Here is a 17,564-nt window from a genome sequence, read left to right as displayed (position 1 = left end):
AATTATTAGCACCTTTAATTATTATTTATTTATTTATTTATTTGTCTGTGTTGGGTCTTCGTTTCTGTGCGAGGGCTTCTTCTAGTTGCAGCAAGCGGGGGCCAGTCTTCATCGCGGTGCGCGGGCCTCTCACTATCGCGGCCTCTCTTGTTGCGGAGCACAGGCTCCAGACGCGCAGGCTCAGTAATTGTGGCTCACGGGCCTAGTTGCTCCACGGCACGTGGGATCCTCCCAGACCAGGGCTCGAACCCGTGTCCCCTGCATTGGCAGGCAGATTCTCAACCACTGCGCCACCAGGGAAGCCCTCTTCACCTTCTTTAAACTGGTTCTTCTTGAATTCTTTTTTCTATTAATGGTACCACCATTGTCTAGTCACAGCTTTAAGCCATAGTTGCCTAACTCTTACTTTACCATCTATATTCATACAGTTTTCAGGTTCTGTAAGATTCTATCTGCAGTGTTTACTGTAAGAATTTCCTTCTTGGTCTTTGTGCCTCCTCCTTGAATCTGCCCTGCTTATTGCTGTAAAGGCTGATATTCTTAATATATAACTCTAATCATGTATCTCACATGCATACCCTTCAGAAACTTTCATTAATACTGATATTTGTAGCCTGACATTAAAGATCTTTCACAGGATTGCTTTACCATGCCTTTCTACTGTATCCTGTCTCTCCTTTATGCAGTCTACACTTTAGTCAAACTGCTTTCTTTATTCATTGTTTTTTAGACACTTTGTTCTTTTGCTTATACTTTTTATTGATATAATTTTTTACTTCCATCTACCTCTACTGTTCAAATAATATCCACTTGTCAAAACCCAGCCTAAATGTCTTATCCAGCAAGCTTCCCCCCTCCCTTTTAAAAATTTACTGTTTATGTATTTTTATTGATCTGACATTGGTCTATAACATTATTGTGAGTTTCATGTGGACATTAAATTTCGACTTATGTATACACTATGGTGTGCTCACCACCAAAAGTTTCATTTCCCTCCATCACCACACAGTTGACCCCCTTTACCCGTTTCGCCCTTCCCACACCTCTCTTTCCCTCTGGTAACCATAACTCAGTTCTCTGTATCTATGTGTTTGTTTTGGTTTATTTGATTTGTTCATTTATTTTGATTGTTTTAGTTTGTTTGGGATTTTTATTCCACATATGAGTGGAAGCATACGGTGTTTGTCTGTCTTTGTCTGACTTATTTCAGTTAGCATAATACCCTCAAGGTCCACCCATATTGTCACAAATGGCAAGATTTTGTCCTTTTTTATGGCTGAGTAGTATTCATTGTGTATATATATACCACATCTTCTTTATCTATTCATCCATTGATGGACACTTAGGTTGTTTCCCTATCGTGGCTATTGAAAATAATTCTGCGATGAACATAGGGGTGCATGTGTCTTCTCGAATTAGTGTTTTCATATTCTTTGGATAAATACCCTCATATGGAATGGTTGGATCATAAGGTGGTTCTAGTCTTAATTTTTTGAGGAATCTCCATAATGTTTTCCACAGTGGCTGCACCAATTTACACTCCCACCAACAGTGTGCGGGGGTTCCCTTTTCTCCACACCCTGTCCAACACTTGTTATTTCTTGCCTTTTTGATAATAGCCATTCTAACAGGTGTAAGATGGTATCTCATTGTGGTTTTGATTTGCATTTCCCTAATGATTAGTAATGTTGGACATCTTTTCATGTGGCCTGTTGGCCATCTTTGTCATAATTAATTGTTCATATATGTATGAATTTATTTCTGGGCTTTGAATTTTGTTCCATTGATATGTGTCTGTTTTTCTGCCAATGCCAGGCTGTTCTGAATACTATATAGCTTTGTAATATAATTTGAAATCTGGGAGTGCGATACCTTCAGCTTTGTTCTTTTTTCTGAGGATTGCTTTGGCTTTTCAGGAATTTTTGTTTCCATATAAAGTTTAGGATTTTTAATTCTGTTGACATGAAAAATGTCATTAGGATTTTGACAGGGATTGCATTGAGTCTTTCGGTTGCTTTAGGTACTATGGACATTTTAATAGTGTTAATTCTTCTAATGTATGAACACAGAGTATCTTTCCATTTCTTTGTGTCTTCTTCAGTTTCTTTCAACAGTGTCTTAGCATTTTCAATGTACAGGTCTTCCTTGGTTAAATTTGCTCCTAGGTACTTTATTCCTTTTGTTGTGATTGTAAAATGGGATTGTTTTCTTATTATTTCAAATAGGTTTTTAGTGGAGTCTTCAGGGTTTTATATATATATATATAAAATATGTCCTCTGCAAATAGTTACAGTTTTACTTCTTCCTTTCAATTTGGATATCTTTTATGTATTTATTTTTTCCTTTCCTATTTGCTCTGGTTAGGACTTTCCATACTATATTGAATAAGAGGGGTGACAGTGGGCATCCTTATCTTGTTCCTGATATTAGAGGGAAAGCTTTCACCTTTTTACTATTGAGTATAAGGTTGATTGTGGGTTTATCATATATGGCCTTTATTATGTTGAGGTACTTCCCTTTTATAACCATTTTATTGAAAGTTTTTGTCACAGATGGATGTTGAATCTTGTCAAATGCTTTTTACATCTATTGAGATGATCATATGATTTTTATCTTTCATTTTATTAATGTGGTGTATCATGTTGATTGATTTGCGGGTGTTTGATCCTTTTAATGTAGTGTTGTATTCAGTTTGCCAATATTTTGTTGAGGATTTTTGCATCTATGTTCATCAGAGATACTGGCCTATAATTTTCTTTTTTTTGCATTGTCTTGCCTGGTTTTGGTGTCAGGGAAATTTGGCCTTATAAAATGAGTTAGCACGTGCTCCCTCCTCTTCAGTCTTTTGGAAGCATTCGAGAAGGATAGGTGTTAAATCTGTTTTGAATGTTTGGTAGGATTCACCTGTTTTGTTTTGGTTTTTGCCTTTGATTTCTTGATTGACCTAGTAGTTCAGTAACATGTTGTTTAGTCTTCACATATTTCTGATTTTTCAAGCTTTCTTCTTGTAGTTGATTTCTAGTTTCATACCATTATGATCAGAAAAGATGCTTGATATGATATCAGTCTTCTTAAACTTATTGAGACTTGTGTCGCAAATTATGGTCGATCCACGAGAATGTCCCATGTGCTCTTGAGAAGAATGTGTCTGCTGCTGTATTTGGATGGGATGTTCTTTATAAATCTATTGAGTTCATCTGGTCTGATGTTTCATTTAAAACTGCTACTTTCTTTCTCGATGAACTATCCATTGATGTAAGTGGGGTGTTAAAGTCCCTACCGTTATTGTGTTGTCAGTTTCTCCCTTTAGGTCTGTTAATACTTGCTTTATATATTTGGGCACTCATATGTTAGGTGCATATATATTAACTGTTGTTTCTTCTTGGTGAATTGCCCCCTTTATCTTTATATAATGTCCACCTTTGTCTCTTGTTAACTTTTTTAGCTTGAAGTCATTTTTGTCTAATATGAGTGTGGCTATACCTGCTTTCTTTTGGCTGCCATTTGCTTGGAGTATCATCTTCCATCCCTTCACTTGGAGCCTATGTTTGTCTTTAGAGCTGAACTAAGTCTCCTGGAGGCAACATATAGTTGGGTCTTGTTTTTTAATCCATCCAGCCACTCTGTCTTTCTATTGGTGAATTCAATCCATTTACATTTAGGATGATTATTGATAGATGAAGACTTAGTACTGCCATTTTATCTTTTGTTTTCTGGTTGTTCTGTATCTCCATTGTTTCTTTTTCTTTGTGTTTCTGTCTGCCATTTTGGTTCGGTGGTTTTCTATGATGTTTTTCTCAGTTTTCTCTTTTATGTTCTGTGTCTCTGCTCTAGATTTATATATATATATATATATTTTTTTTAATAAATTTATTTATTTTGTTTGTTTATTTTTGGCTGTGTTGGGTCTTCATTGTTGCACGAGGGCTTTCTCTAATTGCAGCAAGCAGGGGCTACTCTTCGTTATGTGTGGGCTTCTCATTGCGGTGGCTTTTCTTGTTGCAGAGCACAGGCTCTAGGCATGCGGGCTTCAGTAGTGTGGCATGTGGGCTCTAGAGCGCAGCCTCAATAGTTGTGGCGCACAGGCTTTGTTACTCCGTAGCATGTGGGATCTTCCCAGACCAGGGCTCGAACCCATGTCCCCTTCATTAGCAGGTGGATTCTTAACCACTGCACCACCAGGGAAGTCCCTCTAGATTTATATTTTGTGATTACTATGAGGTTTGTATAAATTGTCTTATAGATAAAAGTCCTTTTTCTGCCAATAGCATCTTACTACCTTCATTTGCCTATATGAGTTTCATCCTTTTCCTTTTACCTTTTATGTTTTTGTTGTCTCAAATTGTCTCTTTATGTTTTGTGTTCTCTACCAAATTGAAGTAGCTATAGTTTTACTGCTTTTTTCCCTTTAACCTTTATTATAGAATTGTTTGACAACTTATTTTGATATAGAGTTGCAATTTTCTGATTCTGTTTATCATCTTAGTCAAAATTTTGTTTACTTTTGCCTTTTTGTTTCTGGTAGAAGAGCTCCTTCCAGCATTTCTTGTAAGGCAGGTCTATCACTGATGAAGTCCCTCAGCTTCTGTTCATCTGGGAAACCCTTTATTTCTCCTTCATATCTGAATGATATAGCTGACAGTTTTTATCTTTAAATATTTTGAGTATGTCATTCCATTCTTTCCTGGCCTGTTGAGTTTCTTTGGATGGCACCATTGTCTACTCAGTCATCAGAATCAGAATTCTAGACGTCCTTATCTGCTCTTTCCTCATTTGCACATCCCACTGTCTACCAAGTTTTATCACTTTGATCTCTTAAATACCTTCAATACTGCCTCCATTTCCACAGCTCCTACCTCAGTTCAGACCTTCTTCTCTTGCCTGGCTAATTCCCACTCTTCCTTCAGGTCTCACCTTAAATACCAGTTCCTCAAGGATACCTCCTCTAACTCCACAATCTAAATCCGTTGTTATATTTGTACTTCACACTATTTACCCATTTGTCAATAGGTATTTATTTCCTTAGTATATTTAATGTTTGTTGCCTCCAATAGAATAAGTTTTGTAAAGGTCACTGTTTCATATTTTGGCCACTGTTGTATCTTCATTGGGTCTGACACATAATAGGTACAAAATAGATATTTGTTGAATGACTGAATAGCATACTTAGAAGAACCTTTAGCTAGTTTGCCTGTCTCCATCCAAGGAGGCTTACCCCCCAATAAATCTGTCATACTGCTGCCAAAGTGATTTTCCTAAAGTGCAGAAATGATGACTTTGTTCCTTTTTGCCTTTGGAGAAGTTCAAGTTCTTCAAAATGATACACAGCCCTGTTCTGCCTAATACACAAGACTTATCTCTTACCATAGCCACTGTTCACTATTTCCTCTAGCGGTATCAAACTCCTGGTTTCTAGTATACATAAATTCTGTTTTTTCTTACATACCTTTGCATATACTAGTCACCTTGCCTGAATTCTACCTTCCACCCTAATCAACACCTACAAATCCTTCAGAACACTGTCCAGGTTTTATTTCCTTTGCAAAGCTTCCTCTCTTAATGCCATTTCTTTCCTTCCTCAAAAAGTAATGATTTCCTCTTCCATACTCTTTCTATACATTATAGATACTTGTTTTACAATTCATTCTGTATTTATTTATTTGTATGTTTTTTTGTTTTGTTTTTGTTTTTTGATGTGGACCATTTTTAAAGTTATGTTTTAGTTTTTTGACTGTGAGACATGTGGGATCTTAGCTCCCTGACCTGGGATCGAACCCACACCCCATGCATTGGAAGACAAAGTCTTAACCACTGGACCACCAGGGAAGTCCCTCATTCTGTATTTAATGTCTTCCTATTTATTTATTTATTTATTTATTTTTTGAGAGATATGGGAGTATAAGAGGGGAATGGAATACAAATATATCCTTTAGTTCTTTCCCCTATTTTGAAATAATTCCTTTTAAATGACCTTAAGTGACTTTAAAACATATAAGCTGATATAAACTTAGATGCTAAAAGACCACAAATAGCAATACGAATTATTGATGAAAGTTAGGTAAATGTTGTTATAATTGATTATATGATTATAAATATGCCTTGCATTTCAGATTTTGTTAGTGGAGCATTAAATAAACTTAAATCTAACAGGACACCCTCTATTACACCTCAACAGGAAAGAACTGGTAGGTATTATATATATTTATTTAAGTGGACATTTATATATATTATACAAAAATTACGATAATGATTACCTAACTTATTTTGTTTAATCAATTCCAAATGTAATTTTCAGTGGAGATATTGTACTATAATATTATGACATTGGATATATATATGTAATACATAATATATAATTACATTGGATATAATGAACCTAAAATTGTAGGTATGAATTTATTTTAGTCTATCGTTATATCTTTGATCTTCTGAATCACGTTCTTCCATTTGTAAGTTGGATGATATTGAACGTGTGAAAATAACTCAATCTCATTTTTATTTTAGAACCAGAAGTTTATTAGTATTTGTTCCAATTTTTTTTTTTTTGGTTTGCTTGTGGCTGAAATTATTCAACCCAGCAATAGAAAATTTGATTACTTGTTTTGTTTTCTAGATTGAAGACATTAACTGGTTAATACTCAGTTATGATGAAAAGCAAAAATATTTAGATCGGTTTTTGTTTCAACACCTTGATTATAATTTTTCATGCCTATTTAATACTCTTTAATGTGAATTATATGCATCTTTTAGTCTATTTGGTGTTGAAGTTACTAAGAATCTTGCCTCTTTGCAACTTCACTTTTTATTTTAAGTAATTGCATAGTGTTAATTTAGTTTTATAATATATATTTGATAATGTTAATGTAAACATATCCCCCCATTTTTGGTTCTAAGAAATAGCTTTATAAGAAGAAATTATATAAAGTGTTTGTATTTTATCAACTTTGTGGGAGAAAAAACAAGTTTTCTTTTTTTCAGCCCAGCTATCCATTTCACCAATGATTTTTACACCAAATGCTAAGCGTAAACTACCGGTAGAGTCCCATGGTTTCTCAAGTAAGAAAAGGAAGTCCATCAAGCACAATTTTAACTTTGAATTGTTGCCAGGTAATCTCTTCAGTAGCACTTCTACACCAGTATCAGGTAACAAATAGAATTTATATAATTGGGTTATAAACATTAACATGAGTGCCTATTCTGGGCAAAGTGCTATTTCATATTAATATGACCCTTTAGGAGCCAGAGTTTTATTCTCTGTTTTATCAAATCTCTGAATTTTATAAAGTCCCCTAACTTTTAAAATAGACAGTGGTTCAGTATAATTAGCGTGTGTGTGTGTTTTACTGCCATGCCTATTGAAAGTTATGGGTCACTGTGGATAGGATAGCACTTGTGCTCAGGTTTTTTTTTTTTTTTTTAATTAATTTATTTATTTATTTATTTTTGGCTGTGTTGGGTCTTCGTTTCTGTGCGAGGGCTTTCTCCAGTTGCGGCGAGCGGGGGCCACTCTTCATCTCAGTGCGCAGGCCTCTCACTATCGCAGCCTCTCTTGTTGCGGAGCACAGGCTCCAGACGCGCAGGCTCAGTAGTTGTGGCTCACGGGCACAGTTGCTCTGCGGCATGTGGGATCTTCCCAGACCACGGCTCGAACCCGTGTCCCCTGCATTGGCAGGCAGATTCTCAACCACTGCGCCGCCAGGGAAGCCCCTGTGCTCAGGTTTTACGTGATTGAACATCCTAAATTCTACTTTAGTTACTTCTGGATCTGTAGCTGTGGCTGGATTGCTGTCTTTTGTTGAGTTGAGGTCACCAGCGTTTGAGCATCTCTGAATCCAGAGTAGGGGTGTTACCATTGAAGTACCATTGTGGGTTAATTTGAGGGGTGATATTTTTTTTTAATTAATTTATTTATTTTATTTATTTTTGGCTGTGTTGGGTCTTCGTTTCTGTGTGAGGGCTTTCTCTAGTTGTGGCAAGCAGGGGCCACTCTTCATCGCGGTGCGCGGGCCTCTCACTGTCGCGGCCTCTCTTGTTGCGGAGCACAGGCTCCAGACTCGCAGCCTCAGTAGTTGTGGCTCACGGGCCTAGTTGCTCCGCGGCATGTGGGATCTTCCCAGACCAGGGCTCAAACCCGTGTCCCCTGCATTGGCAGGTAGACTCTCAACCACTGCGCCACTAGGGAAGCCCCAAGGAGGGGCAGTATTTTTAAAGTTTTATACTCAAGTGGCTTTTATAAAAAGCCATCCTTATGGCATGGTTTCCACATCCCTTACCCGCCCAGCCATTTTATTCCAAATGAAATATAAGTTCCTAGTGTGGCCAACCAGAGCCTCCAGAGAAAAATATAATCGTGCTAATTTGAATACCAAATTTTTGTTAGTGTGATCTTGGATTGAGTTGGCTCCTTTAGCATGTGTAGAATACAAGTTGGCTCGTATTAACCTATGGTCAACCCAAAATGAATTGAAACTCTAAGCCCAGAGTCTTCCATCTCATATTTGTGTCACATTTAGACAAAATGTGAGTAGCCTCTGATTCTTTTAGATTTTCTTTGGTTTCAGACAATGTTAAGAGTTTCAATTTGAATTTGTTAGCTGGGTTATGAGGTTTTCTTCCCAAAAGCCTCTCTTTCGCTTTTGGTATCCGAAAGGTTTACATTTTCCTTGTTTGTTTTATTAAAAAGGTGAACAGAATAGCAACTTGTTCTCTATGGTCCTTCAGGTTCTCTGTGGTTCATTAAAGTGTAATGATAAGAACTCTGAAGCTATGTCTGTAGTTCTATCAGTATTCACAGGCTGGAGACTTAAACTCCTTTAAAGTAACTTAGTGTGTTTTTAGTATTTAAAGGTTTTTGCTTTGGAGGACTACTTCCAAATGACAGTTGTGAATCATAGTTCTACCTGCCTTTGTTTATTAGCAATACATCATCTTCCCCAAGAAATGAACCTGCTGGTTCCTTCTCTCCAAGCTCCCAAAAAATAGATTAAACATTATGTTACTGTACCATGAGTATGAGCCTGCTTAACCAGCGAAACTTTTTTTATAAAAAAATTAACAAGTTCAGCATCAGTAATTCTATTATTTTTACTCACCATTTTTCTTTGACCCTACTTTCTCAGCCACAATTCAATAAATTGCATCTGCAAAATTGAAAATGAGTTGGTTTCTAAGTTTGGATTATAACAGATATGATGCTTTTCTTTAATATATGTAGGCAACAATATTAATCTACAGTACATAGTGTACTTATTTTTAATTTTTTTCTAATATGTGTTGTAACTGTGTGTTATTCCATCTATTCTGACTGTGCCTCCTTGTCACCACTGATACATTTTCAAGATAACTAGACTGCAGCCCTAGAATAAAGCTACCTGTGTCACATTGGATATATCATATTGCCTCCAAGCTTTTTTTTAGCCAAATGCACCCCAAAAGTCACTGTAATGGTTGTATTATTTTCTGTTTTTATAATTGAAAAAACATGAATATCTCTGTTTGGGGACCTTTGTGAATTCTTTATCGATACCAATGATAAGTTGAGAGGGTTCATGTTTGTTGAGTGTATCCTGGGCAATATTCAAATACAAGTCAAATGTATATGGAGCCTTTGCTCATAACTATACTTTTCCCTAATTTTTTATTATAGTTGGTTTCATGGTATAGTGTTAAATAACTTAATCAAAATGAGCTGTTGTAACCTCCAGTTGTTATCATGGAACATGGCAGTAGCCAAGTGGTTAGGTGTATGTTATAGATCATCAGTTTTTGTTTGTTTGCCAAAAATTTTGGACAAATTGCACTCCAGAGTCAGGTAGACCGCAAGTTGGCTAGCAGGTGCATACTGGATACTCAGATACTAAATTGTTTTTCAGTAGTTTATTTTTGATAACAGCATTAATTAATCTTATGTACCAGATACTGTGCTAGACATCTTATATACGTTACAGTAATATTTATATTCAGCATAGAAGTCCAATTTTAGAGCCTAAAGCCATTTAGTAAGTGGTGGACAAACTCAAGTCTGTCTCGAAAGCTTGCTCTTTCTCCAATCTGCAACAGTGCCCACCTCTCCCTTGTAGTATTAAAAGAGTTTAAAGCAAAACTCTAATATAAAAATAATGTTTAATCTGACCTTTAATTGGTAACTAAAAAGTAAGAAATTGATTTTTTTTTTTTTTTTTAGTTGACTTGGGTTATTTGACCCCTGAAGATTCTAACCAGAAATTATGTGATTTTGCGGTTGTTTAGGGGTGGAAATTAAGACTTTAAATCTAGTTGCTATTAATATTTTATACTTTGAAAAGAAAATGAGTATGTGTGGTCTATCACGTGTGGTTATTTTTGTAGTTCACTTTGATACAAGCCCAGAAGGGTCATCTCAGAGTTCACTCTCTCCTGTCGCCGTCAATGGAAACCATTTGATCAGTACAGGTGTGCTAAGGCGAAGTAAAAGGCTTGCAAGCAAAAAAGTTTGCAGGTAATTTATCCAGGTTGGATAAAAATTTGGTATATACGGTTAATAAAATACTTTGTGTCTTTCTACTGAGAATCATAATTGAATCATAATTTTTCAAAATACCTTTAGCCTTTATAGTCTTATGAATCAAGTGCATATCCTCTAGAGAAAGATTCCTAATTTGAATCCATTTTGCTTGCTTAAAATCCTATTTTATGTTGATGTGTGTAATTTTTAAATTTCCTGTTAATATAAAAAGCTAGTCTACCCTAATGATTCTGGTTTATAAGTGACTAAACTCTTGTGATAAACAGGAAAGTTTATTTTATAAAATATTTGTATTTTTTATGCAAATACAATGTGTTCATATATGGTATCTTAAACCTAAAAAATTATTACTCTATTCAGTTACTAACAATGTGTGATTTGCTCTGGACTTTCAAACTTTATTTTGTAGGAATTCCAGTTCTTATGCTATAAACTGATGTTTTTAATTTGACTCTTTCTAGGGTGGAATCAGGAAAAGCAGACTGCTTCTCTCCTAAAATCAGCCGTAAAGAAAAGGTTCGAAGATCTCTTCGTTTGAAATTTAATCTAGGGAAAAGTAGCAAAGATGGAGTAAGTGTCTTTCACCATTTCATTGAAGTTTATATTAGGATAAAGCTGAAGACTTGATGCTAAAAGACTCTCTCAACCCTGCCTCTCTTCCATCTACTGTCCCATTCTCTGCTCTTCTTTATACCAGCCCTTACACTTGGGTTGTTATCTCCAGTTCCTCCTTTTCTATTCTGCTGAAATCAATTCCAGTGAAGCTTTCATCCCCAACACTCACTGAAACAGCTCTCATAAGATCACTCATGAATTCAGCATTGCTCAAACAGGTGGACAAATACCAGTCCTTGTTAGCCCTGATATGTCAGCAGCACGTAACCTGGCTGATGACTCGCTCCTCTCTGGCATACTTTCTTTCCTTGCTTCAGGGACATATAGTCTCATGATTTTCTGCCTTCTTTGTCAGTTAATTTTCTAATTCCTTTACATTGGAGTGCCCAAAGCTTTGCCCTTGGGTTTCTCTTTTCTCACTCTACTCACTCAGGGTGATCATCAGCTCTAGACATCATGTATATACTTACGACTTCAAGTTTATACCTCTAGCCCAAAATGCTCTCCTGAACAACTTGACTGTTTAACACCTACCTACTTGACCTCCCTACTTGGGTGTTGATCCCAAGTAGGGAGGTGTTGACATCTCAAGTGTAACCTGCCCCAAATAGAGCTCCCAAGATGCATTTCTCCACTGTTGCTATTTCTCCACTCCTCCCCGTCTCCTCCACCCACACTTCTGCCTGCAGTCTTCACCATCTCACTTATGGCAACTCATTCTTCTAATCACTTAGGCCAAAAACCATGCAGGCATTCTTTTTTTTTTTTAACATCTTTATTGGAGTATAATTGCTTTACATTGTTGTGTTAGTTGCTGCTGTATAACAAAGTGAATCAGCTATACATATACATATATCCCCACATCCCCTCCCTCTTGCGTCTCCCTCCCATCCTCCCTATCCCACCCCTCTAGGTGGTCACAAAGCACCGAGCTGATCTCCCTGTGCAGTGCGGCTGCTTCCCACTAGCTATCTGTTTTACATTTGGTAGTGTGTATATGTCCATGCCACTCTCTCACTTCGTCCCAGCTTACCCTTCCCCCTCCCCATGTCCTCAAGTCCATTCTCTATGTTTGTGTCTTTATTCCTGTTCTGCCCCTAGGTTCTTCAGAACCATTTTTTTAAAGTTTAGATTCCATATATATGTGTTAGCATACAGTATTTGTTTTTCTCTTTCTGACTTACTTCACTCTGTATGACAGACTCTAGGTCCATCCACCTCACTACAAATAACTCAATTTCGTTTCTTTTTATGGCTGAGTAATATTCCATTGTATATATGTGCCACATCTTCTTTATCCATTCATCTGTCGATGGACATTGAGGTAGCTTCCACGTCCTGGCTATTGTAAATAGTGCTGCAATGAACACTGTGGTACATGACTCTTTTTGAATTATGGTTTTCTCAGGGTATATGACCAGTAGTGGGATTGCTGGGTCATTTGGTAGTTCTGTATTTAGTTTTTTAAGGAACCTCCATACTGTTCTCCATAGTGGCTCTATCAATTTACATTCCCACCAACAGCATGCAGACATTCTTGACCCTTCACTTTCTCTCACATGTACCGTCGAAACCATTAGGGAATCCTGTCTAACTTCTGCTTTCAGTCTATCCAGGCTGACCATTTCTCACCAGTACTACATTTCTAACCTTCTCTAAGTTATGTCATCTGGAACTTGGATTACTACAAGTTCCTACTAGTAGGTCTACCTGCTTCTACCTTGCTGCAGTACTAGAGCCAAAATTATCCTCTAAAAACCAGAGTTAAATCATGTCACTCATGTCACTCCTCTGCTCAGAACCCTTCAGTGACTCCTTGCTTCACTCTGAGGGGAAAAAAAGAAAAGCCAAAGTTCTTACACTGATCTGCAGTGCCCCGCATGATCTGTTCCTGGCCTCCCTCTTGGAGCTCTCCTCCTGCCACCCTCCCTTGCTCACTTGGCTTCATTCACTTTTGCCTCCTGCAGTTTCTCAAATGTGCCAGACCTTGCTTCAGCCTTAGAGACTGCACTGGCATTTTCCTCTCCTGGAATGTTCTTCCCCCTCATACCTTCATGATTGTCACTCTCATTTTTCTTTACTCACAAATCATCTTCTGTTCACTGTGTTTAAAATTATACCCCCTACCCTTCACCACTCCGTATCCTCCTTACCCTGCTTTGCTTTTGTCCTTGGCACTTTTCACCTTATGTATTGTATATTATACTTTATAGTTTATTGTCTCTCTTCTTCTGGTCTAAATCTGCCCATCAAGAATGTACATTCCATGAGGTAAGATTTTGTTCTGTGTTTTTGTGTTTTTTTGTTTTCTGTTTTCTTTCACTGTGTGAACAGGCACTGGCACAGAGTCATCACACACAAAAAAATTTTTTTAAGTTAATGTGTGAGGCTGTTTTTATTTTAGATCATAAAATATCCACTAATAGCCAAGTCAAATGCTTATAATTTTCATCAGCATGCATGCAAGTATATTGTGTTTGCTATAAAATTGTTCCTCAATTATATACACACCTTTTAAAATCAGCTGTAGAGGATTCTGATAACTACAAAGTAATATTTTGAATTAACTAGGTTTATTTCTTAACCAAAACTTCTTCAATTTGTTCTGTACAGAATGTGTGTTCTGGTGTCGATAGATCTGAAAATGTTGGTCGACGACTTGCAAATCAACAAAGTTTAAAAAATAGGATTGAATCTGTAAAAACAGGTCTGCTTTTTAGCCCATATATTGATGAAAGATTAACAAAAAAAGGTACATTTACATGATATTGTTGGAGTTTACCCCAAAAGCCTACTTTAGTTGTTTTTTTAAAAATTTTCTTCCCATTTTAGTGAGATATAATTGACATATAACCTTTAGTTGTTTTTAATGATAAAATATATTAAGTAATTTACTGTTCTAGAAATTGAAAATTCGTGTTTGAATAGTGAAAATATTGGAATTGCAATGTATTTTTCTATGACTAATTGGAGGATCTTTACAAATGTAAATATAAAGATGTTTGACATATTTATAGATAAAAAGTATCTCTTTTAACACAAATCTAGTTTATCAGAATTAAATGCTTAGTATTTAATTTGTCATGTATTTGAATAACATTTCAAAACTAGGTCAGATATAAATGATTAAAAACACTGAACTGCTTTATTTTAGGTTCAAAAAAGATCAGTAAGTCTGAGGAAAACTTATTAACTCCAGAGCAACTAGGTGGAAGAAATTACCGGATGTCTTGGACAGGACCTAGTAATTCAAGTTTTCAAGAAATAGATGGAAATGAAGCTTCTCCAATAGATGCAATTCTTGAGGTGGAAAACTCTTCCTTGGAGCCCAATATGATGGTTGAAAAGTCACCTGTTATGTCATATGAGTTTGCCCCTTCTAATGTACACAGTAGGCATAATAACAACGTAACTGGCAGCTCTCTTAGTGGGGATGAAAATAACCTGACCACAGAGACTGTGGTGAAAATTCAGAAAGCATTTTCTGAATCTGGAAGTAATCTTCATGCATTGATAAATCACAGGCAGTCATCATTAACTAATGTAGGGAAAGTAAAATTTAATGAAACATCTTCTATCAAATGTAGCCCAGAAGAAAATCTATTTGAAACTAATAATTTCACTGTGATAGAATCCAATGAACACCACACTAGTAAAGATGAAAATAGTTTTTCAGAAAGAGACTTCTCACTACATCAAACTCAAAAATTGGGTAGAGAAGCCACTATAAAATGTTACTCAACTCAGATGAAGATAGAACTAGAAGACAACATTCATTCGAATATACCAAAAGATTATTTAAGCAAGCAGGAATTGCCCAGTGATGAACAAATAAAGAAACAAGAGTCCCCAAGGGATACACTAAATACTAAATTAAAGGAGAATGAAAATATGATTGAAGAGAACTTACTGAAATGTGCAGCTTCTAGAGAGGACGTGGCTAGCGCCTCTTCCTCAGAGCAGATTACGTGTAATAGCGCAAACCTGTCAAAACCTAGGCCTGTGAGAATTGTTAAGCAGCAGTCACTGGTGGAAACATGTGATAAAACGGTTTCTGAACATTTACAAATGACAGAGCATGGAAAGGTTTCAGACCACATACAGTGGTTTAACAATCTTTCTTTAAATGAACCAAATAGGACAAAAGTTAAGTCACCTCTTAAGTTTCAGCGTATGCCTGTCCGTCAGTCTGTCAGAAGAATTAATTCTTTGTTGTTGTATGGTGGACAACCTCCAAGACATAAATTAGCAAGTCTTGGTGAAGCTGCTTCTCCTCTGGTTAAATCAGTGAGCTGTGATAGTGCTCTTCCCTCGCGTGTAGAGTGTGCGCCAAAAGATTCCTCTATTCCATGTACCAGATCAAGTTCTAAAGAACAGAAGTCTACGTCATGCAAACAGTCGAATGTTGATACGATTTCAAAATCAAGCATGGAGGTAACTTCTACATCTGTCTCACAAATGAAGAGGCACCCAAACTCTGGGAATGCTTCTCTTGGGTCCACCAGAGTTTGTAAGCAGGAAGTGATATCTAATGGCCAAATTAAGGTTCCCTTGGATGATCTGACAAATCATGATATAGTAAAATCTGTTGTAAATAATGATATGGGCTTTTCTTGTGGCATAAATAACAGGGTCCTTAGAAGACCATCAGAAAAAGAGAGGGTCTGGTATAAAGGTTCTCCAAAAAATCCTATTGGAAAAGCTCAACTACTACCAACAAGTAGACCTGTAGACTTGTAATTGGTAAATGTTATACTACTTGTCATTAATGTAAATAAAATTAGCAATTGGTGATATGACTTGCAAGGTAATCTACGTGTTAGTTTGTAGCTCAGAATGATTGGTATGTGATAAATTTTAATTTCATTGCACAAGCAACTTGAATTCTTAAGCTTGTATAAATGATGACTGTGTTTTTCTTAATTACAGCAATATTTAAGCTTATTAATTTTATTGTCATCTCTCAAAGCAGAGGTTACACTTTACTTTTTTAAAGAAATTGTTGACTGGGTTTATAAGAAATTAATTTTTGAAAATTGCTTGAATTTTATTTTTTAACGTGCGATAGGAAGAATGGAATGAGTTGTGCCTATTTCCTGTTACTCCTAAGTCAGATGAGGTTTCTCTAAGAAATGTCTAACACACAGAGAAGAGAGAGAGATAAGCCCTGCAAATCTTAATTCCCAAATTCCATTAATGTTTATTGTCTTTATCAAAGTCCCCAGACATTAATTTGTTTCAATAGCATCTTAATCCTTTATTCCTTTTGGGTGCAGAGTAATTAGACGTACATTGTCTATAGATGTGACAGTGTGTTCACTTGAACTAAGAATAATGGCTAATGCAGAATGACGACTCAAGTGTGCTCATATAGTATGATGCTGCAGAAGTAACTGTGACTTTAAAGCCATACTGTGTTTTTTAAAGTTAATTTGCACAAGTACATTTATATCTGTTTTGTCCAGTATAGAATTTAAAATGTTTTAAGAGGGAGTAATTAAGCTTGGAAAATTTTAATCACAGTGATTGCTTATATACAGATGCTTGATTTTAGACTTTGAAATAGTTGATGCACCTCTGTACATTTACCTTGGATTCTTACACTTTGGATTCCTACAGGAGCCTGTGATGGTTTTGTCGTGTGTGTAAATGTTATTTATTTAGCAAAGACATTAAAGATAACTTTCTGGAAAATGACTTGCCTGAGACGCTAATGAAATTCAAAATAACCTTTTAGAATTTGACCCAAATTGTCAAGCAAATCTATCTAAATTTATATTTTAAATTACTAGAAATAACAAATCTTTAAGGAAAGAATAATATCAACATTAGAGGGTATTCTCTGAGTTTTGGAGGAAGGAATATGCGGGCAGACTCAAGCACTGAAGACAGTTTTGCGGGTCAGTTGTTAGGGTGCCACATTCAAGCTTGGGGCAGAATAGACCCACACTGCACCCCATTCAGAGCGACCAGGCAGCGTGAATTTGTGTGAGGAATTTAAAGTCGTCAGAGGTTTGCTCTACCAAGGTCTCCCTGATAGCAGTACATCTGTTTTATTTCAAAGCTATTTCCTGCTTCTATATTCACTACCTAGGAATCAACCCTTTCTCAGAATTAGTAAGTATTTACTTACATAAAGACTAAAAATCTGTAGATATAAACATCATGTTTATCTGACATCAAAACAGGTTTTTACTATAGACTGGGTATGCATTTCAGATGTTTATGGTATTTCTAAGAGTAAGTGGATATAGAAAATATTTATAAATTCTGAGATATTTGTTGTCTGGTTCAAAGAGTTTTTTTAAACTTTACTTTTAAACTTTTAAAAATGCATCAGTGTCCTTTTATATCCACGGGGGTAGGTGAAATGTTGAACTGGAAGACTAATTCAGTAAGAAGTCATAGGAAATTAACTGTACAAATTACCTGAATTAGTGGATTT

At 36.2% G+C, this 17,564-nt stretch overlaps 1 protein-coding gene across 3 annotated transcripts in view; it reads left to right on the top strand.

Annotated features, from left to right (window-relative positions):
• Positions 1-16,816, top strand: part of LOC309656191 (rho GTPase-activating protein 11A-like) — a 28,006-nt gene extending 11,190 nt beyond the window's left edge. For 2 of the 3 annotated variants that reach the window (XM_082452371.1, XM_082452370.1), the window contains exons 7-12: positions 6,111-6,185; positions 6,979-7,143; positions 10,348-10,477; positions 10,966-11,074; positions 13,733-13,871; positions 14,274-16,816. In XM_082452371.1, coding sequence (XP_082308497.1) covers positions 6,111-6,185; positions 6,979-7,143; positions 10,348-10,477; positions 10,966-11,074; positions 13,733-13,871; positions 14,274-15,859 — 2,204 coding nt within the window. In that variant the 3' untranslated portion in view covers positions 15,860-16,816. The remainder of the gene's footprint in view (positions 1-6,110; positions 6,186-6,978; positions 7,144-10,347; positions 10,478-10,965; positions 11,075-13,732; positions 13,872-14,273) is intronic. The other variant, XM_082452372.1, reaches the window with a different exon arrangement.
• The last annotated feature ends 748 nt before the right edge of the window (positions 16,817-17,564 follow it).

This window comes from Balaenoptera physalus (genome assembly GCF_965194825.1).
Source record: "Balaenoptera physalus genome assembly, chromosome: 2".
NCBI classification, from domain to species: domain Eukaryota; kingdom Metazoa; phylum Chordata; class Mammalia; order Artiodactyla; family Balaenopteridae; genus Balaenoptera; species Balaenoptera physalus.
The sequence above is the reverse complement of the archived record's forward strand: the minus strand, read 5'-3'. Positions and strand labels throughout refer to the sequence as shown.